Consider the following 21752-nt stretch of genomic DNA (forward strand, 5'->3'; position numbering starts at 1 on the left):
AAGAGAGACGAGAGAGGACAACTTTGCCTGACTCCAGATCTGATCGGAAAGCTTTCGGTTTCCCACCCGTTGATTAGAACTGCGCTGCTGATGTCTCTGTAGAGCAGTTGGATCCAATTGCGGATACCCTCCCCAAACCCCACTTTGGAGAGCACGTCCATCAGGTACGTGTGTGATATCCTGTCAAAGGCCTTCTCCTGGTCTAAGCTGATTAAGCAGGTGTCCACCCCCCTGTCCCGCACGTAGGCGATCGTATCCCTGAGTAGCGCCAGGCTATCAGAGATCTTCCTGCCGGGGACAGCGCAGGTCTGGTCCGGGTGGATCACCAGCTCAAGAGCAGACTTGACCCTGTTGGCGATGACCTTTGACAGGATCTTGTCGTCCACGTTGAGCAGCGAGATGGGCCGCCAGTTTTTGATTTCCTCCCTCTCCCACTTCTGCTTGTAGATGAGGGTGATGATGCCTTTCCTCATTGATTCTGACATACTGCCAACCAGAAGCATACCCTTGTACACTTCCAGCAGGTCTGGGCCCATCCAGTCCCACAGAGCCGAATACAACTCGACTGGCAAGCCGTTGCTTCCGGGAGTTTTACTCGTCGCAAGGGACCGGACGGCCTTTGTCATCTCGTCCAGAGTTAACAGGTGGTCCAGACTCTCCCGCTCGCTGTCGTTTAGGACCTCCGTGATAGACGGCAGGAACGACTGGGAGGCTGCGCGGTCTGTGGGCTTGACGTCATACAGCCCGGCATAGAAGGATTTGCTGATCCTCAGCATGTCAGGCTGCGAAAAAGTCACAGAACCGGCTTCTTCCTTTCGGCTGGTGATCACAGAGCTCCCCCTGTGTACCTTTTGGAAGAAGAAGCGCGAACACGTCTCATCCTGCTCGACGGAGCGGACTCTGGAGCGGAAAATGGTTTTGGAGGACTCTGAGGCAAAGAGCGAGGCTTGCAGGCCCTTCACCTCTTCGAGTTTCTCCATGACATCGACCCCCATCGACTGCAACAGGAGCAGGTTTTGCATGCTCTTCTGGAGTTGGGACAATTCCCTCTGTCTCCCTCTCGCCTCCTGAACACCTTTGAGGATGAAGAACCTCTTGATGTTTGTCTTGATTGTTTCCCACCAGTGCATCGGGGAATCACAGAGGGGTTTTACGGTTCTCCAACCTTTGTAATCCCTCTTGAGTTCCTCCACGTTTTCCGGAGTCAACAGTTTCACGTTCAGCTTCCATATCCCTCTGCCAACTTTCTGGTTTTCCTGTGGGCGACATTCGGCAGTGGTCAGAGAAGAACACCGGCGTGACGTAGGTCAGGCAGCATTGGTGGAAAGAGAAACAAAGTTAACGTTTCAGGTCGATGACCTTTCATCAGGACTGGAAAGAAAAGAAGACTCGATTTCCACAGTGCCTTTCACCCCCTCAGGACATCTTAAAGCGCTTTACAGCCAATAAAGTAAATTTTTTTTGATTGTAGTCACTGTTGTAATGTCAGAAACGCGGCAGCCAATTTGCGCAAAGCAAGCTCCCACACACAGCAATATGATAATGACCCAGATCATCGGTTTTAGTGATGTTGGTTGAGGGATAAATATTGGCCCCAGGACACCAGGGAGAACTCCCCTGCTCTTCAAAATAGTGGCCGTGATATCTTTTACATCCAACTGAGGGGTGAGACGGGGCCTCGGTTTAACGTCTCATCCGAAAGACGGCACCTGCGACAGTGCGGCGCTCCCTCAGTACTGCCCCTCCGACAGTGCGGCGCTGCCTCAGTACTGCCCCTCCGACAGTGCGGCGCTCCCTCAGCACTGCCCCTCCGACAGTGCGGCACTCCCTCAGTACTGCCCCTCCGACAGTGCGGCGCTCCCTCAGTACTGCACTTGGAGTGTCGGCCTGGATTATGTGCTCAAGTATCTGGCGTGGGCCCCAAGCCCACGACCTCCTGAGTGACAGTGCTACCCACTAAGCCACGCTGACAGAATGATGCTGATCATTTGCAAAATGTAAACTGCCGTGTGAGTCAGTTGTTAAAAATAAAATAAAAAATGTTCCCACTCTCTTCCATGTCTCGTGATGCTGCTGACATTTAACATGAATGCTTTCGATGCCAGAACCAAGCTCAGACCCTCACCTGCACCGTCATCACCTGTCCCCAGAGACACACACACAACATAGAATGGCTCCTTTATGAAATGGGGGAGTGTCGCATTGGTACAGTTGGGAGAGAGGTGCATTGTGACAGTGTAGAGGGAGCTTTACTCTGTATCTAACTCCGTGCTGTACCTGGCCTGGGAGTGTTGATGGGACAGTGCAGAGGGAGCTTTACTCTGTATCTAACCCCGTGCTGTACCTGCCCTGGGAGTGTTTGATGGGACAGTGTAGAGGGAGCTTTACTCTGTATCTAACCCCGTGCTGTACCTGCCCTGGGAGTGTTTGATGGGACAGTGTAGAGGGAGCTTTACTCTGTATCTAACCCCGTGCTGTACCTGCCCTGGGAGTGTTTGATGGGACAGTGTAGAGGGAGCTTTACTCTGTATCTAACCCTGTGCTGTACCTGCCCTGGGAGTGTTTGATGGGACAGTGTAGAGGGAGCTTTACTCTGTATCTAACCCCGTGCTGTACCTGCCCTGGGAGTGTTTGATGGGACAGTGTAGAGGGAGCTTTACTCTGTATCTAGCCCGTGCTATCCACTGAGTCACAGCTGACAGAATGTTCTGGAATTTTGCTCTGCTCTAATATTTCTCCCTCCCTCCAGAGGGCAGTGTTGCTGTGTAAACAATGAGTCAGTGTTTCAAAAGCTTGGATTTTGTCATTTAATAAAAAGAAAGACTTGCATTTAAAAGAACATAAGAAATCGGAGCAAGAGTCGGCCATTCGGCCCCTTGAGCCTGCTCCGCCATTCAGTAAGATCATGGCTGATCTGATCTTGACCTCAGCTCCACTTCCCTGCCCGCTCCCAATAACCCTTTATTCCCTTATCGCTCAAAAATCTGTCTATCTCCGCCTTAAATATATTCAATGACCCAGCCTCCACAGCTCTCTGGGGCAGAGAATTCCACAGATTTACAACCCTCTGAGAGAAGAAATTCCTCCTCATCTCAGTTTTAAATGGGCGGCCCCTTATTCTGAGACTATGTCCCCTTCTTTTAGTTTCCCCTATGAGTGGAAATATTCTCTCTGCTTCCACCTTGTCGAGCCCCCTCATTATCTTATATGTTTTGATAAGATCACCTCTCATTCTTCTGAACTCCAATGTGTCTAGGCCCAACCTGCTCTACCTATCTTCATAAGACAACCCCTTCATCCCGGAATCAACCGAGTGAACCTTCTCTGAACTGCCTCCAATGCAAGTATATCCTTCCTTAAATACAGAGACTAAAACTGTAAGCAGTACTCCAGGTGTGGCCTCACCAATACCCTGTACAGCTGTAGCAGGACTTCTCTGCTTTTATACTCTATCCCCCTTGCAATAAAGGCCAATATTCCATTCCATAAACATGATTTCTACAACGTTCTTTCACGACAACCGGAGGTCCCAAAGCGCTTTACAGATAATGAAGTACTTTTTGGAGTGTAGTCATTGTTGGAATGTGGGAAACGCGGCAGCCAATTTACGCACAGCAAGCTCCCACAAACAGCAATGTGATAATCACCTGATCATTTGTTTTTGTTATGTTGATTGAGGGATAAATATTGGCCCCAGGACACCGGGGAGAACTCCACTGCTCTTTGAAATAGTATTGTGGGATCTTTTACATCCACCCGAGAGGACAGACGTTTAACATCTCATCCAAAAGACGGCACATCTGACAGTGTAGCGCTCCCTCAGTACTACTCCTCCGACAGTGCGGCGCACCCTCAGTACTGCCCCTCCGATAGTGTGGCGTTCCCTCAATACTGCCCCTCCGACAGTGCGGCGCTCCCTCAGTACTGTCCCTCCGACAGTGCGGTGCTACCTCAGTACTGTCCCTCCGACAGTGCGGCACTCCCTCAGTATTGCCCCTCCGACAGTGCGGCACTCCCTCAGTACTGCCCCTCTGACAGTGCTGCACTCCCTCAGTACTGCCCCTCCGACAGTGCGGCGCTCCCTTAGTACTGCCCCTCCGACAGTGTGGCGCTCCCTCAGTCCTGCCCCTCTGACAGTGCGGTGCTCCCTCAGTACTGCCTCTCTGACAGTGCTGCACTCCCTCAGTATTGCCCCTCCGTCAGTGCGGCACTCCCTCAGTACTGCCCCTGCGACAGTGCAGCAATTCCTCAGTACTGCCCCTCCGACAGTGCAGCGCTCCCTTAGTCCTGCTCCTCCGACAGTGCGGCGCTCCCTCAGTCCTGCCCCTCCGACAGTGCGGCGCTCCCTCAGTTCTGCCCCTCCGACAGTGCGGCGCTCCCTCAGTACTGCCCCTCCGACAGTGTGGCGCTCCCTCAGTCCTGCCCCTCTGACAGTGCGGTGCTCCCTCAGTACTGCCTCTCTGACAGTGCGGCGCTCCCTCAGTACTGCCTCTCTGACAGTGATGCACTCCCTCAGTACTGTCCCTCTAACAGAGCGGCGCTCCCTCAGTACTGACCCTCTAACAGAGCGGCGCTCCCTCAGTACTGCCCCTCTAACAGAGCAGCGCTCCCTCAGTACTGGCACTGGGAGTGTGGCCTCAAACCCATGACCTTCTGACACCAGTCATCCCGCACAAATGCCGTGACCCTTGTGCAATCTCTTTTTCTGAAGAAGCTTAGCGCGTTAAAAATAATCTGTGCTCGTCATCCTCTTCTCTGTGAAGAAGGCCTCTGATCACTGCGACTTACTGCGGATAATCGGGGCCTGAGTTAGGCCTTAAAGCCCCTGCGCCGACTATCCCCATCGTGACCACGTTGCTGAGGAACTTGCGTACTGTGGTACCGAGGCCTACAATCCGGGCCAATCCCGGATCCCGATCCTGGCGGGGCCGATCGCTGATAGGTTGGCAGTGGGAGCATTCCGATTGGCCCACGCTGCCTTGTCTAAGCGGCCGATGTTCGAGCCCCGTTGACAAGCATTCGGCAGACTATTTGGCCAATGAGGGCCTCACAATGCTGCCACATGTGTGTGTTGCGGGTGGCAGTTTTGAAAGCCTGGTCTTCAAACACTCAGATGGCCGAAGGCTTGATCACTTGATCAGCTCCATTGGGCAGGCACATCGTTCGCATACCAGACACGAGACTCCCAAAGCAAACTCAGAACTCCTTCACAGCAAACGAGCCAAAGGTGGGCAGAGGAAATGTTACAGGGACACCCTCAAAGCCTCCCTGATAAAGTGCAACATCCCCACCGACACCTGGGAGTCCCTGGCCAAAGACCACCCTAAGTGGAGGAAGTGCATCCGGGAGGGCACTGAGCACCTCGAGTCTCAACGGCGAGAGCATGCAGAAACCAAGCGCAGGCAGCGGAAGGAGCCTGCGGCAAACCAGTCCCACCCACCCTTTCCCTCAATGACTGTCTGTCCCACCTGTGACAGGGACTGTGGCTCTCGTATTGGACTGTTCAGCCACCTAAGGACTCATTTTAAGAGTGGAAGCAAGTCTTCCTCGATTCCGAGGGACTGCCTATGAGGATGAGAGGGTGTTGCGGGAGCGAGCGGCTGGGAGCAGCAAGCCTGATGATTGCGCTCTCCACCCGTGGGAACTGACTTTGTCCCCAGTCCATTGTTCCTTTGACCCTGTAACAAAAGGATATTGTGTTCCTTTCTGAAGATTGGATTTTCACTGAGAGCATTTTAGCTCCGACTCTGGGCTCCGGGGTTTGAGGAGTAAGGATGTTATGTACGACCTCAGCCTTGAATATGCTCAATGACCGAGCAGCCACAGTTCTGTGGGGTAGAGAATTCCAAAGATTCACCAGCCTCTGAGTGAGGACATTTCTCACTCAAGAAAGGACGGAGGCTATTCGGTCCATCGTGCCTGTGCCAGCTCTTGAAAACAAGGATGAGAATTTTCAAATCGATATTCTGTGTAATGTAATCCTATGATGTGGGCAAACAATGGTGGATAAAGGAGTTTGGTTTTCAACGGGTATTCAGAGAGCTGGAAAGATAGAGATACCATCAAGCTGCTCTCTCCGTATTACATAAGATCAGAAGAAATAGGAGCAGGAGTAGGCCATACGGCTCGTCGAGCCTGCTCCACCATTCAATACGATCATGGCTGATCTGATCATGGACTCAGCTCCACTTCCCCGCCTGCCCCTTGACTCTCTTATCATTCAAAAATCTGTGTATTTCTACATTAAATATATTCAATGACCCAGCCTCCACAGCTCTCTGGGGCAGAGAATTTCACAGATTCACCACCCTCTGAGAGAAGAAATTCCTCCTCATCTCAGTTTTAAATGGGCGGCCCCTTATTCTGAGACTATGCCCCCTAGTTCTAGATTTCCCCATGAGGGAAAACATCCTCTCTGCATCTACCCTGTCAAGGTCCCTCAGAATCTTATACATTTCAATAAGATCACCTCTCATTCTTCTAAACTCCGATGAGTACAGGCCCAACCTGCTCAACCTTTCCTCATAAGTCAACTCCTTCATCTCAGGAATCAACCGAGTGAACCTTCTCTGAACTGCCTCCAATGCAAGTATATCCTTGCATTGAGCAAATGCCGAGCGCTGAGCGGGTCAATGAATAAAGTCTGTTCCACCTGCCACAGAGCTAGATGTGCCAGCGTTCACATGCGTAGAGGCAAGTGAGTGCTTCACGTTCCCCTGCAGAGTATTTACGTTCTGCTGACGAGAGCGTGCGAGAGGTGAAGGCGACTGGCCGTTCCAGGCCGTCAATCCATTGCGAGAGCACAGCACCCATGGCGGTGCCTGATGCCTCCGTGGCGACGTACGTGGCAGCATTTGGGTCAAAGTGCACAAGGGCAGGAGGGGATGTGATTTTCTCCTGAAGCGTGGTGAATGCCTGAGCTTGGGGACCTGCTAGTGGGAGTTGTGTACCTATCAAGAAAGACTGGATCAACTGGGCTTGTATTCACTGGAGTTCAGAAGAATGAGAGGGGACCTCATAGAAACATTTAAAATTCTGACGGGGTTAGACAGGTTAGATGCAGGAAGAATGTTCCCAATGTTGGGGAAGTCCAGAACCAGGGGGTCACAGTCTAAGGATAAGGGGTAAGCCATTTAGGACCGAGATGCGGAGGAACTTCTTCACCCAGAGAGTGGTGAACCTGTGGAATTCTCTACCACAGAGAGTTGTTGAGGCCAATTCACTAAATATATTCAAAAAGGAGTTAGATGTAGTCCTTACTACTCGGGGGATCAAGGGGTATGGCGAGAAAGCAGGAATGGGGTACTGAAGTTGAATGTTCAGCCATGAACTCATTGAATGGCGGTGCAGGCTAGAAGGGCCGAATGGCCTACTCCTGCACCTAGTTTCTATGTTTCTATGTTTCTATGTTTCTATTCCCAAGGGACATCCTTGCGCAGCGACTCGAGTGTATCGGGTGCTTGCTCGTGACGTGTCGGTGGGTGTCTGAGGCGCAAGGAGACTGACTAACGACGCAATTAAAGCGCCGCTCGCCAGCTCTGCAAACACACAAAGGACAAACGAGAGCTTTTCCGCAACAGAATTTAATACAGGAAAGTGGGTGGCAGGGTGGGTGAGAGGGGAATACAGGGAGACGGAAGCTCACGGGGAACTGGGGGGGCAAGCTGTTCCAGTTGAGAATCGTGTGGTGAGCGAGGGTTTAGTGTGGAAGCCGGTGATGAAAGTGGGGGCTCCCCGTGTAACAGGAGGAATGAGTGGGGAACTGGCTTCCAAACCTACATCCCGGGGCCTTTATTGGTCTGGGGAGCGGTCCCTCCGGCGGCAGTCCACGGGCTGGCAGACGGTCTCTGGCAGACTCCTCACTTTGAGGCTGGGCAGCTGTGGGAGGAGATGGCATCGTGTTTGAACCAGGCGTGGTTGAAATCCACCGACAGCCCCTGCAGTCGGATAGCCTGCATGCAGCCCGAGAAAAGGTGCCAGTCGTGGCCCAGCTTCTCCACATCTGGAAAAGAAAATGGGAAAGGATGCGTTATTTGTCCCAATTTGGAGGTTGCACCGCTCACCCATCGCCCCCTGTGCTCGCTGCCCCGTGTCCTAACTCGCACCGAGTCCCGCTCACCCATCGCCCCCTGTGCTCGCTGCCCCGTGTCCTAACTCGCACCGAGTCCCGCTCACCCATCACCCCCTGTGCTCGCTGCCCCGTGTCCTAACTCGCACCGAGTCCCGCTCACCCATCGCCCCCTGTGCTCGCTGCCCCGTGTCCTAACTCGCACCGAGTCCCGCCCACCCATCGCCCCCTGCCCCGTGTCCTAACTCGCACCGAGTCCCACTCACCCATCACCCCATGTGCTCGCTGCCCCCTGTCCTAACTCGCACCGAGTCCCGCTCACCCATCACCCCCTGTGCTCGCTGCCCCGTGTCCTAACTCGCACCGAGTCCCGCTCACCCATCGCCCCCTGTGCTCGCTGCCCCGTGTCCTAACTCGCACCGAGTCCCGTTCACCCATCACCCGCCTGTGCTCGCTGACCTACATTGGCTCCGGTTAAGCAAAGCCTCGATTTCAAAATTTTCATCCTTGTTTACAAATCTCTACATGGCCCTCGCCCCTCCCTATCTCTGTAACCTCCTCCCCTCTTGAGCATCCCCCGATTTCCATCGCTCCACCATTGGTGCCCATGCCTTCTGCTGCCTGGGCCCCAAGCTCTGGAACTCCATCCCTAAACCTCTCCACCTCTCTCTCCTCCTTTAAGACGCTCCTTAAAACCGACCTCTTTGATCAAGCTTTTGGTCGCCTGTCCCTAATATCTCCTTATGTGGCTATGTGTTAAACTTTGTTTGATAATCGCTCCTGTGAAGTGACTTGGGATGTTTTATTATGTTAAAGGCGCTATATAAATGTTCTTTTTAACATTGTTCGGGAGGGGGGAGCGGGGGCCATTAGTTGCTCACTGAGTTCCGCCCCAACCCCCACCCCACCATATGGTTTTCTCCCTTTTGACCTTTTGAGGCCAAACAACTCGGGTGGGGGTGGGTATGCTTGGGGTGGAGGGAGGGAGGGGAGGGGGGTGTGGGTGGAGTGGGAGTGGGGGGTGGAGTAGGGTGTGGGGGGGGGCGAGGGGGGGTGTGGGGGGGTGGAGTAGGGGGTGGGGGGGAGGGAGGGGAGGGGGGTGTGGTTGGGGTGGTGGGGGGGAGGGAGGGGAGGGGGGGTGTGGTTGGGGTGGTGGGGGGGAGGAAGGGGAGGGGGTGTGTGGTTGGGGTGGTGGGGGGGAGGGAGGGGAGGGGGATGTGGTTGGGGTGGTGGGGGGGAGGGGGGTGTGTGGTTGGGGTGGGGGGTGGGGTAGAGTGGTGGGTGTGGGGGGGAGGGGGGGGGGGTGGTGGGGTTGGGGTTGGGGGGGTCACTTACCTGGAAGACCCCCCAGGACCAGCATGGCATCCCTGTTGAACCACGAAGTAACCAGAGGCGTAAATGCCTCTGCGGACACAGCATGAGCCACCTCCTGGGTCCCGATTTGAAATGTCGCTTCGCTCTCCGTGATGGTCATGGCCACTCGCACCCCGTCGCACAGCTTGGGCGGCCCCGGCAAGCTGATCAGGGTCATCGCACCAAGGTCCAGCTGGAATTTCTGCAGGACATCGATAAACATTGGGGTCAATGGGGAACGGACCAAGGAACATTGTAGGTCTGCACTCCGACCTCCCAGTCCGGCTACACCTCCATTGATAAATTCTCATCCTCCGTGGCCTCCATGCTTCCTCCCTATCTCTGTAACTCCCTCTAGCCCCTACACCCCTCCCTATCTCTGTAACCCTTCCAGCCCCTATACCCCTCCCTATCTCTGTAACCTCCTCCAGCCCCTACACCCCTCCCTATCTCTGTAACCCTTCCAGCCCCTATACCCCTCCCTATCTCTGTAACCTCCTCCAGCCCCTACACCCCTCCCTATCTCTGTAACCCTTCCAGCCCCTATACCCCTCCCTATCTCTGTAACCTCCTCCAGCCCCTATACCCCTCCCTATCTCTGTAACCCCCTCCAGCCCCTACACCCCTCCCTATCTCTGTAACCCTTCCAGCCCCTATACCCCTCCCTATCTCTGTAACCTCCTCCAGCCCCTACACCCCTCCCTATCTCTGTAACCACCTCCAGCGTCTACACCCCTCCCTATCTCTGTAACCTCCTCCAGCCCCTACACCCCTCCCTATCTCGGTAACCACCTCCAGCCTCTACACCCCTCCCTATCTTTGTAATCCTCTCCAGCCCCTACACCCCTCCCTATCACTGTTACCTCCTCCAGCCCTACACCCCTCCCTATCTGTGTAACCCCCTCCAGCCCCTGTACCACGACTTATCTGTGTAACCTCCTCCAGCCCCTACACCCTCCCTATCTGTGTAACCCCCTCCAGCCCCTACACCACTCCTTATCTGTGTAACCTCCTCCAGCCCCTACAACCCTCCTTATCTCTGTAACCTCCTCCAACCCTGCACCCCTCCCTATCTCTAACCCTCTCCAGCCCCTACACCCCTCCCTATCTCTATAACTCCCTCCAGCCCCTACACCCCTCCCTATCTCTGTAACCTCCTGCATGCTCCTGCTGCCCTAGTCCTAGACGGTAGAGGTCGTGGGTTTGGGAGGCGCTGTCTCTTGAGATAGCGATGATTTACACACCTCGCGCCGGTTGTGTCGCGAAAACTGTAACTTCACGAGTGGGTCGTGCGTTCCGCTCATTATCGCCATGACAACCCCGCTGTGCTTCTTTGGGCGAATCACAGCCTCAAATCTCAGAGACCAGTTCACCTGAGAGGCTGATGCGTTCAGGAAATCTGGGAAGTAAAATACAACAAATGATGGGATAACACAACGGCTGGAAAGGTGTCATAAACAAACTTGCATTTATACAGTCCCTTTCACCACCTCAGGACTTTACAGACAATACAGTACTTTGAAGTGTAGTCACTGTTGTAATGTGGGAAACGCAGCAGCCAATTTGTGCACAGCAAGCTCCCACACATAGCAATGTGATAATGATCCAGATAATCTGTTATAGTGATGTTGATTGAGGGATAAATATTGGCCCCAGGACACCGGGGATGACTCCCCTGCTCTTCTTCGAAATAGTGGCCCATGGGATCTTTTACATCCACAGAGACTCGGTGGTGGGAGGTGGGGGCACATTGAGGGGGCGAAAGGAAGGGGAGTGGCGTTGTTGTGTGTCAGCGCTATGTGAAGCATTCGCGTGGAGCTGACCTGCGCCGTGACCCGCCCCGGGAGCGCCCCTCAAGGGAAGCAGAGCGCCGGAGACCGCAATGGAGACAGCGTCCACTTCCTTTGAGGGGCGCATGGCCCATTTCCACGTCGGGGGCGGGACTTTAAAAAAAGTTAAATATAAATTATTATTTAAATAGGGAGAGATTACAGAATGCTTCTGTACAGAAGGACCTAGGGGTCCTTGTACATGAAACACAAAAAGTTAGCAAGCAGGTACAGCAAGTGATCAGGAAGGCAAATGGAATGTTGGCCTTTATTGCAAAGGGAGTATAAAAGCAGAGAAGTCCTGCTACAACTGTACAGGGTATTGGCGAGGCCACACCTGGAGTACAGCATACAGTTTTGGTCTCCGTATTTAAGGAAAGATATAGTTGCATTGGAGGCAGTTCAGAGAAGGTTCACTAGGTTAATTCCTGGGATGAAGGGGTTGTCTTATGAAGAAAGGTTGAGCAGGTTGGGCCTGTACTCTTTGGAGTTTATAAGAATGAGAGGTGATCTTATTGAAACGTGTAAGATTCTGAGGAGGCTTGACAGGGTAGATGCAGAGAGGATGTTTCCCCTCGTGGAGGAATCTAGAACTAGGGGGCATAATTTCAGAATAAGGGATCGCCCATTTAAGACGGAGATGAGGAGGAATTTCTTCTCGTGCAATTCTCTGCCCCAGAGAGCTGTGGAGGCTGGGTCATTGAATATATTTAAGGCGGAGATAGATAGATTTTTGAGCGATAAGTGAGTTGAGGGTTTTGGGGAGCGGGCGGGGGAGTGGAGCTGAGGCCAGGATCAGATCAGCCATGATCGTATTAAATGGCGGAGCAGGGTCGAGGGGCCAAATGGCCTACTGCTGCTCCTATTTCTGATGTTCTTATGTTGCGGGCGAGGGGCACAGGAAGTCCCGGGCGTGGAAGGTTACCAGCCCCCAGTTGGGGAGCAGGGCAAATATCTAGCCTGGAGATTTTCTCACCGCTGGTTTTGAAGACGGCCATTCCGACCCCAGGGAAGAAGGAGCCCGGCACGATGTTGGTCGGACACTGCAAGTTGGGGTTCCTCGCCACCTTCCTCTCCAGCCACGTTGTGTTCTTCTGCAGCCAATTCCAGCTTGCGACACACCCGTCCAATGGGTGTTTGAGCTGCCCAAGGGTGGGGATTAAGATAAAGGTCCGTCAGCCGGAACATCCCTCACCTCCCGTCGGCCTCTCGGCTCGGACCCCGTCACCCCCAGCGACAGCCCGCTCCCTCACAGGAGAATCATTCACAGAATCTCACAGCACAGGAGGAGGCCATTGGGCCCATCGAGCCTGTTCCGGCTCTGTGAGCGAGTGATCCAATCAGTCCCACACCCACCTGCCCTTTCCCCACAGCCCGGTGAATGTTTCCCCGTCAAGCATTCCCGATCACAACAACTCGCTGCGTGAATAAGTTTTTCCTCATGTCGCCTCTGGTACTTTGCCTCATTGCTTAATAAATTTCCAAGTTGCATGTCATCTGCCAACTTTGAAATTATGCCCTTTATACCCAAGTCCAGGTCATGATTATAATCAATAAGAGCTGTGGTCCCAGCACTGATCCCTGGGGGACACCACTCTATAATTTGATGTCCAGTTAAATTCTACTCTTGAGAATTATCCCCGGTACGCTTTTATCGACACCAACACCTTGGCTGCCCGTGCTCAAACCCCTGGAGTGGGACCTGAACCCAAAACCTTCTGACTCAGAGGCAAGAGTTCTGCCCCCTGAGCCATGGCTGACACTATGGACATTTAGTTTGCTACTACCATACAAAAGAAGAAGAGTTCAAGGAAACTCACGGGTAAGAGAAGGCTGGATTCATTAATGAGAAGTCCGCCAATGGCAATCCTCATGTTGATCAGATTGCTATCCAATCCCACACCCGGAAGAACTGTAAAGGTTAGGGATGGCTTTTGGTTTATGCTAAGAAAAATCTGATTCCCTTTGCTACGCACCAATATCTGTGGGGAGAGAGTGAAAGAAAGACTTGCATTTGTTTAGAATGTCTCAATGCAGCGTTCTCTCAGCGCTGCCCCTCCGACAGTGCGGCGCTCCCTCAGTACTGTCCCTCAGACAGTGCGGCACTCCCTCAGTGCTACCCCTCCGACAGTGCGGCGCTCCCTCAGTACTGACCCTCCGACAGTGCGGCACTCCCTCAATGCTGTCCCTCCGACAGTGCGGCACTCCCTCAGTGCTGCCCCTCCGACAGTGCGGCACTCCCTCAATGCTGTCCCTCCGACAGTGCAGCGCTCCCTCAGTGCTGCCCCTCCGACAGTGCGGCACTTCCTCAGTACTGCCCCTCCGACAGTGCGGCGCTCCCTCAGTACTGCCCCTCCAACAGTGCGGCTTTCCTCAGTACTGCCCCTCCGACAGTGTGCGCTCCCTCAGTGCTGCCCCTCCGACAGTGCAGCGTTCCCTCAGTCCTGCCTCTCAACAGCTCAGTGCTCCCTCAGTACTGCCCCTCCGACAGTGCGGCGCTCCCTCAGCGCTGTCCCTCCGACAGTGCGGCGCTCCCTCAGTGCTGCCCCTCCAACAGTGCAGCACTCCCTCAGCCCTGCCCCTCCAACAGTGCAGCGCTCCCTCAGCACTGCCCCTCCGACAGTGCGGTGTTCCCTCAGTACTGCCCCTCTGACAGTGCAGCGCTCCCTCAGTACCGCCCCTCCGACACTGCAGGACTCCCTCAGTACTGCCCCTCCGACAGTGCGGCACTCCCTCAGTACTGCCCCTCAGATAGTGCGGCGCTCCCTCATTTCTATTTTTTTGCCTCTCCCAGGAGATCACGTGGTTCCGGGTGGGGTGTAGTGTATAAGTTGTGATACACAAGGTATCAGGGTTGTGTGGGACAGGCTGGATGGACCAGAGGGTCTTTACCTATCCGTCATTGTTTGTATGTTCGGTCATCAGTAGTTGCAGTACATCGGTTGCCCACCAGGTGGAGCAGTATGGGGAAGATCACTTGCACTCATGTGACTGGTCGGGGTTTTATTAAGTCTTGCGAACATCACATGACTGGCTCAGCCACTCACAACCCAACAGCTCTCCCAGCCTGCGAGCATCCTCAAAACTGCGCACATCATCCCAAGTTAACGGGAAATAGACTCACCTTCCACCATTTACCATCATTGAGAATGTCTCCGGAAGACACGGCCAGCCGTGCATATTTGCTGCTGAACTGGATCTCGGGCCGGCCGTTTCTTAATGCCAGAATGAACCAGTTATCTTTTTCTTTGGTGTCTCCGTAAAACACCACCCCTTCCGGGTCATAGGTCCGTAGGTCGAATTCTGACTGAAAGCTGTGGCGGGGGGGTGGGGGGAGGGGAGCGGAAAGGAGGTGTCGGCACTCGGTTGAGTTACATATTCTCCCAATATTCCCCACACACACAGAGACGCACACTCACTCCAACATGTACACACAGAGCCTCTGTGAACCTTGCCATAGCCTCACCCCACCGGCACCCTCCCCCTCCACCTCACGCTTCTCCGTAACCTCCTTCACCCCATACAGCCACCAGCCTCTCCGAACTCGGCAACTCTGGCCTCTCAGACACCCCACCACCCCCACTCCCTCCGCCCATTGGTGGATGTAAGTCTTGCCGCTATTAATATCGGGGTTTATTACCCTCGCCGCTGTCTGAGGCTCACACAACACCGTTCCCGACTTGGGCGTCCCCTCTGACCCCGTCTCACGCTCCATCACCAAGACCGACCTACTCTCACCTCCGTAACATCGCCCGTCTCCGCCCCTGCCTCAGCTCATCTGCTGCTGAAGCTCTCATCCGTGACTTTGTTACCTCCAGACTTGACTATTCCAACGCACACCTGGCTGGCCTCCCGCATTCTACCCTGCATAAACTAGAGGTGATCTAAAACTCAGCTGCCCGTGTCCTAACTCGCACCGAGTCCCGCTCATCCATCACCCCCTGTGCTCACTGCTCCCGTGTCCTAACTCGCACCGAGTCCCGCTCACCCATCACCCCCTGTGCTCGCTGCCCCGTGTCCTAACTCGCACCGAGTCCTGCTCACCCATCACCCCCTGTGCTCGCTGCCCCGTGTCCTAACTCGCACCCAGTCCCACTCACCCATCACCCCCTGTGCTCGCTGCCCCGTGTCCTAACTCGCACCGAGTCCCGCTCACCCATCACCCCCTGTGCTCGCTGCCCCGTGTCCTAACTCGCACCCAGTCCCACTCACCCATCACCCCCTGTGCTCGCTGACCCACATTGGCTCCCAGTTAAGCATCGCCTCGATTTCAAAATTCTCATCCTTGTTTTCAAATCCCTCCATGGCCCTCGCCCCTCCCTATCTCTGTAATCTCCTCCAGTCCCACAACCCCCCCAGATATCTGCGCTCCTCTAATTCTGCCCTCCTAAGCATCCCTGATTATAATCACTCAACCATCGGTGGCCGTGCCTTCTGTTGCCTGGGCTCCAAGCTCTGGAACTCCCTCCCTAAACCTCTCCGCCTCTGTAACTCTTTCCTCCTTTAAGACGCTCCTTAAAACCGACCACTTTATATCTCCTCTCATGGATCGGTGTCAAATTTTTTATCTCATAAAACTGCTGTGAAGCACCTTGGGACGTTTCACTATGTTAAAGGCGCTATATAAATACACGTTGTTATTGTTTCTAAAGCTCCCCCGATGAGGGTGTGGGGCAGCGTAAGATGTCAGTCCATACCTGTCAGATTTCCTAAGACGCAGTTCGAAGGTTTCAAAAGGGTTGGGCTTCTCCCAGTGTTGGGCCAAAGAGAGCAGGTCGGGATTCTTGGAGTCCGCCCAAAAGAAGCACGAATTAAATATCTATCGGTGATTGAGGCAAAAAAAGGAAGAGAGGTCAGAAAGGGTTTTAAGAACATAAGAAATATGAGCAAGAGTCGGCCATTTGACCCCTTGAGTTGCTCCGCCATTCAATAAGATAATGGCTGAACTGATCTTCGGCTCAACTCCACTTCCCTGCCCGCTCCCCCTAACCCTTCACTCCCTTATCGTTCAAAAATCTGTCTATTTGCACTATTAATAGATTCAATGACCCAGCCTCCACAGCTCTCTGGGGCAGAGAATTCCACAGATTTATGAGAAGAAATTCCTCCTCATCTGTTCTAAATGGGCGATCCCTTATTCTGAAACTATGCCCCCTAGTTCTAGATTCCCCACGAGGGGAAACATCCTCTCGGCATCTACCCGTTAAGCCCCCACAGAATCTTATACCTTTCAATAAGATCACCTCTCATTCTTCTAAACGCCAATGAGTTTAAGCTCAACCTGCTCAACCCTTCTTCATAAGTCAACAACTTCGTCTCAGGAATCAACCTCATGAACCTTCTCTGAATTGCCTCCCATGCAAGTATATCCCTCCTTAAATCAGGAGACCAAAACTGTACGCAATACTCCAGGTGTGGCCTTGCCAATCATCATCATCATAGGCAGTCCCTCGGAATCCAGGATGACTTGCTTCCATGCCAAAAAAGGATGAGTTCACAGATGTTTCAAATGAAGGACCCGAACTACATCCTGAAGGGTGGAAGATGCCTGTGCGTGGATTTTTTTTAACGTGTGGTGGCCGTTGCACACCAGCCACCACATGGGCTCGACAGAGCTAGGTCTTGGTCCAGTGGCGAGGATTAACCAAGACGACTGGAGACCTGCTCTGCTGCACGGACCTAGTGCGCACACACATCGCAGTGTGGGCTGGCCCGTGCTGCCCCTGGGCCCCTGGCCCTGAACTCACACCTCCCCTGGGCCCCGATCACGTCCCTCTACAGTCTCTCTCTGCTCCTTCGCCCCGACCTCACCGCTCCTGCTGTGTATGCCCACGCTCCAATCACCGACCTGAACCTTGATGACGTCACTCTTCGCAGCCGCCGCCCTCCTGCACCAGCTCGCGCTGCTCCCTGAAATAGTACGCCTCCACGCTGCTCCCAAGGTCTGCATGCTGCTCCTTTTATAGCCCCGACCTGCCGCTGGTGTTCTCACACAGGTGGGGGCCTGCACGCACCAATACCCTGTACGGTTGTAGCAGGACGTCCCTGTTTCTATACTCCATCCCCCTTGCAATAAAGGTTATGGATTTAGAATTGTACCTCTGCTGTGAACAGATTTGAGGAGCCCGCTTTCTATATCAATTATCATTTTCGCTCCCCCCCTTCTGTCCCCACGGCATCCGCACTGAGTGAGGGGAAACTATCTGATGGGCGTCTGAAATAAAAACAGAAAATGCTGGCAATCTCAGCGGGTCAGGCAGCATCTGTGGAGTGAGAAACACAGTTAACGTTTCAGGTCACTCTGACCTCTCCGTCCTCGGCCTCCTACACTGTTCCAACAAAGCTCAACGCAAGCTCGAGGAACAGCACCTCATCTTTTGTTTAGGCACTTTACAGCCTTCTGGATTCAACATCGAGTTCAACAATTTCAGACCAGAACCTCTGCCCATATTTTGTTCCTTTTTTATTTTACACTCCCACCTTTTTTTTTTCTTTTTCTCACGGCAGCTGGTGATGATTCCGCCATTCACACCCTAGCTAGACTTATCTTTAGTTTCTTAACTTGTCCCATTACCATCTCATATTTGCCCATCATCCCTTTTGTCTCTCTAATCTCTCCTGCCTTCCACCTTATCACCAACCTTCCCTTTTGTTCTTTCTTTCACTGCCCCCCTTGCACTTCCTTAACAATCTGTTACATCTCAAACTTTTCCAATTCTGACGAAGGGTCACAGATCCACAACGTCATCAGTGCAACTGTTTGTACTGCACTTTTTTTGACAAGACATGTGTCAAGCTCCGCCCCCTGTCAAGCACCGCCCCCACCCCCCGAATCATTCCTTCCACGTGATGCCGAGAAGCAGGACCTGAGGCCCGAGACTCCCTCCGCCCCCCCCTCCCCCCAACTCAACCTCAACTCCCGCCCGATCCCCATATTCCTTGATACCCCCAGAGTCCAAAAATCTATCGATCTCAGCCTTGAATATACTCAGAGACTGAGCCTCCACAGCCCTCTGGGGCAGAGAATTCCAAAGATTCACCACCCTCTGAGTGAAGAAATTCCTCCTCATCTCAGTCCTAAATGGCCGCCCCCTTATCCTGAGACTGTGCCACTGGTTCTAGACTCCCCAGCCCGGGGGGGAACATCCTCCCGGCATCTACCCTGTCAAGCCCAGTAAAACTTTTGTATGTTTCAATGAGATCACCTCTCATCCTTCTCAAGTCTAGAGAATAGGGACAGTGGCAACATGGATACGAACTTGGCTAAGTCACAGCAACAGATCGGTTGTTTTTCAGACTGGAGGAAGGAATACAGTGGTGGTCCCCAGCGGTCGGTACTGGGACCACTGCTTTTCTTGATATATATTAATGACTTAGACTTAGGTGTACAGGACACAATTTCAAAATTTGCAGATGACACAAAACTTGGAAGTATAGTGAACAGTGAGGAGGATAGTGATAGACTTCAAGAGAACATAGATCAGCTGGTGGAATGGGTGGACATGTGGCAGATGAAGTTTAACGCAGAACAGTTCGCAGTGATACATTTTGGTAGAAAGAACAAGGAGAGGCGATATAAACTTAAAGGCTACAATCCTAAAGGGGGTGCACGAACAGAAAGACCTGGGGGTATATGTGCTTAAATCGTTGAAGGTGGCAGGAAGCGGTTACAAAAGCATACGGGATCCTGGGCTTCATAAATAGAGGCACAGAGTACAAAAGCAAGGAGGTTATGATGAACCTGTATAAAACACTGGTTCGGCCCCAACTGGAGCATTGTGTCCAATTCTGGGCATCGCACTTTAGGAAGGATGTGAAGGCCTTAGAGAAGGTGCAGAAAAGATTTACGAGAATGATTCCAGTGATGAGGGACTTCAGTTACGTGGATAGACTGGAGAAGCTGGAGCAGAGAAGGTTGAGAGGAGATTTGATCGAGGTGGTCAAAATCATGAGGGGTCTGGACAGAGTAGATAGAGAGAAACTGTTCCCATTGGCGGAAGGGTCGGGAACCAGAGGGCACAGATTTAAGGTGATTGGCAGAAGAACCAAAGGCGACACGAGGAAAAACCTTTAACGCAGCGAGTGGTTAGGATCTGGAATGCGCTGCCTGAGAGGGTGGTGGAGGCAGACTCAATCGTGGCTTTCAAAAGGGAATTGGATAAGTGCCTGAAGGAAAAACAATTTGCGGGGCTACAGGGAAAGGGCGGGGGCGTGGGACTGGCTGAAGTGCTCTTGCAGAGAGCCGGCACGGGCTCGACAGGCCAAATGGCCTCCTTCTGTGCTGTAACCATCCTGTGATTCTATTCCATAATATAGGCCTAGTCTGTTCAATAGTGGTGGAACAGGCTCGAGGGGCTCAATGGCCTCCTGCTGTTCCTATGAGTTGGATTTGGATTCCAGGTTCCAGACACAGCAGTAGTACAGCAGTCAACTCCAAAATGCCACAAGCCGGCATAAGTTTATACATTACCTTCTCCGATTGCAGATTGCCAGTACCCTGGTACAGGTTCAAGTCACCAAAGGTGGGGAAGAGAAGGCAGAGCACAGTCACCAGCCAACAGCATCCCATTGCAGCACGAGAGTGAGAGAGAAAGGGAGAGAGTGAGAGACAAAGCGAGCTCCTCCTAGACTTCTGGCCGAGTGGCGGGGAAAGTGGCAGGGAAATGGGTGAAAGAATTTTGGCAATCTCTCTTATCTCTGTCCGATATTTGCTCGAGCTCTTTCCCAAGAGGATGCATGTGGGGAGAGATAGCAAACTTTGTTCAGATAAATAGCAGCCTCGTACAACTCTTGCCGCAGACATGCACACAGATTTTGTTTTTTTCAAACAAGAGGCTAAAGTCAAGGGCAAAATGTGGGAGCGTGCCGCTAAACACAAAAACTCAGCCGCACTTTTGACAGTCCTCTGTGCTAGTGTCAGCTATGTAGCACACTCCCCTCTTGAGTCAGAAGGTCGTGGGTTCAAGTCCCACTCCAGAAACCTGAGCACATAAGTCTAGATTGACATTCCAGTTCAGTACTGAGGGAGCGCCGCACTATCGGAGGGGCACGATTGAGGGAGCGCCGCCCTGTCGGAGGGGCAGTACTGAGGGAGCGCCACACTGTCGGAGGGGCAGTACTGAGGGAGCGCCGCACTGTCGGAGGGGCCATACTGAGTGTATTGTGTATCCGTAAAGCATGCACTCCCATGTTCCGTCACCAAGGAGCGCATCCCCTGAAATCCCAAGGATCTCAGCATCCCTTGGGAGCACTGTATATAAACCGGCCCCTAAGACCTGTTCCTCACTCTGGAGTGTCTTAATAAAGACTGAGGACACTGTTACTTTAACCTCCCTGTGTTAGGAACACAATAACTGGCGACGAGTATACGAATCCAACGCAAAGATGCAGCAAACTGTGGGCATCCTGGAGAAGTTCTCAGAGGATGAGGACTGGGAAGTCTATGTCGAACGGCTAAACCAGTACTTTGTAGCCAACGAGCTGGACGGAGAAGGAAGCGCTACAAAAAGGAGAGCGGTCCTTCTCACAGTCTGCATGGCACTGACCTACAGCCTCATGAAGAATCTTCTGGCTCCGGTGAAACCCACAGATATGTCGTATGAGGAGCTGTGTACACTGGTTCGGGAGCATCTTAACCCGAGGGAGAGCGTGCTGATGGCGAGGTATCGGTTCTACACGTGTCAGCGATCTGAAGGTCAGGAAGTGGCGAGCCAAGCTAAGGCGACTTGCAGGACAATGTGAGTTTGATGGCTACCTGGAGCAGATGCTCAGAGACTTTTTTGTACTGGGCATTGGCCACGAGACCATCCTACGAAAATTTTTGACTGTAGAGACACCGACCCTCAGTAAGGCCATTGCGATAGCACAGGTATTTATGTCCACCAATGATTACACTAAACAAATCTCTCAGCACACAAGTACTAGCATTGTTCATAAATTAACTGGAACTGTGTTTGCGAGCAGAAATGTACAGGGCAGAAACCAAGAGTCTGCAACTGCCAACAGATGACTCAGAGTCCGCAACAAAGGATGAATGAAGGCAATTCACACCTTGTTGGTGTTGTGGAGGCTTCCATTCAGCCTATTCATGCCGCTTCAAAGGCTATGTTTTCAAGAGCTGTGGAACAATGGGGCACCTCCAAAGAGCTTGCAGACGAGCTGCAAGCTCTGCAAAACCTGCTAACCACCACGTGGCAGAGGAAGATCGGTCCATGGTGGATCAAAGCAATTTCGAGCCTTAGAGAGAGGAGGCAGATGCTGAAGTACACGGGGTGCAGACATTTTCGACGAGATGTCCACCTATAATGCTAAATGTAAAATTGAATGGCTTACCCGTAGCCATGTAACTGGACACTGGCGCTAGCCAATCTATCATGAGTAAAAAGATGTTTGAGAGACTGTGGTGCAACAAGGCACTCAGACCAGCCCTGAGCCCCATCCACATGAAACTAAGATCGTACACCAAAGAGCTCATCGCTGTCCTGGGCAGCGCCATGGTCAAG

The 21752-nt window shown here is 52.9% G+C and overlaps 2 protein-coding genes across 2 annotated transcripts in view; one reads left to right on the forward strand and one right to left on the reverse strand.

The window, feature by feature from the left end:
- The window catches only part of LOC139232700 (solute carrier family 35 member G3-like), a 261262-nt gene that overhangs the window by 115184 nt on the left and 124326 nt on the right, over positions 1-21752 (forward strand). The window lies entirely within an intron of this gene.
- Positions 7596-19874, reverse strand: shbg (sex hormone-binding globulin). The gene is made up of 8 exons (XM_070863576.1): positions 19721-19874; positions 15948-16069; positions 14375-14564; positions 13071-13232; positions 12227-12392; positions 10666-10820; positions 9404-9623; positions 7596-8002 (listed from the first exon to the last, which is right to left on the reverse strand). The coding sequence occupies exons 1-8, from the start codon at positions 19817-19819 to the stop codon at positions 7860-7862; spliced, it is 1257 nt and encodes a 418-aa protein (XP_070719677.1). The 5' UTR covers positions 19820-19874; the 3' UTR covers positions 7596-7859.

Source organism: Pristiophorus japonicus, chromosome 20 (assembly GCF_044704955.1).
Source record: "Pristiophorus japonicus isolate sPriJap1 chromosome 20, sPriJap1.hap1, whole genome shotgun sequence".
NCBI classification, from domain to species: Eukaryota; Metazoa; Chordata; class Chondrichthyes; family Pristiophoridae; genus Pristiophorus; species Pristiophorus japonicus.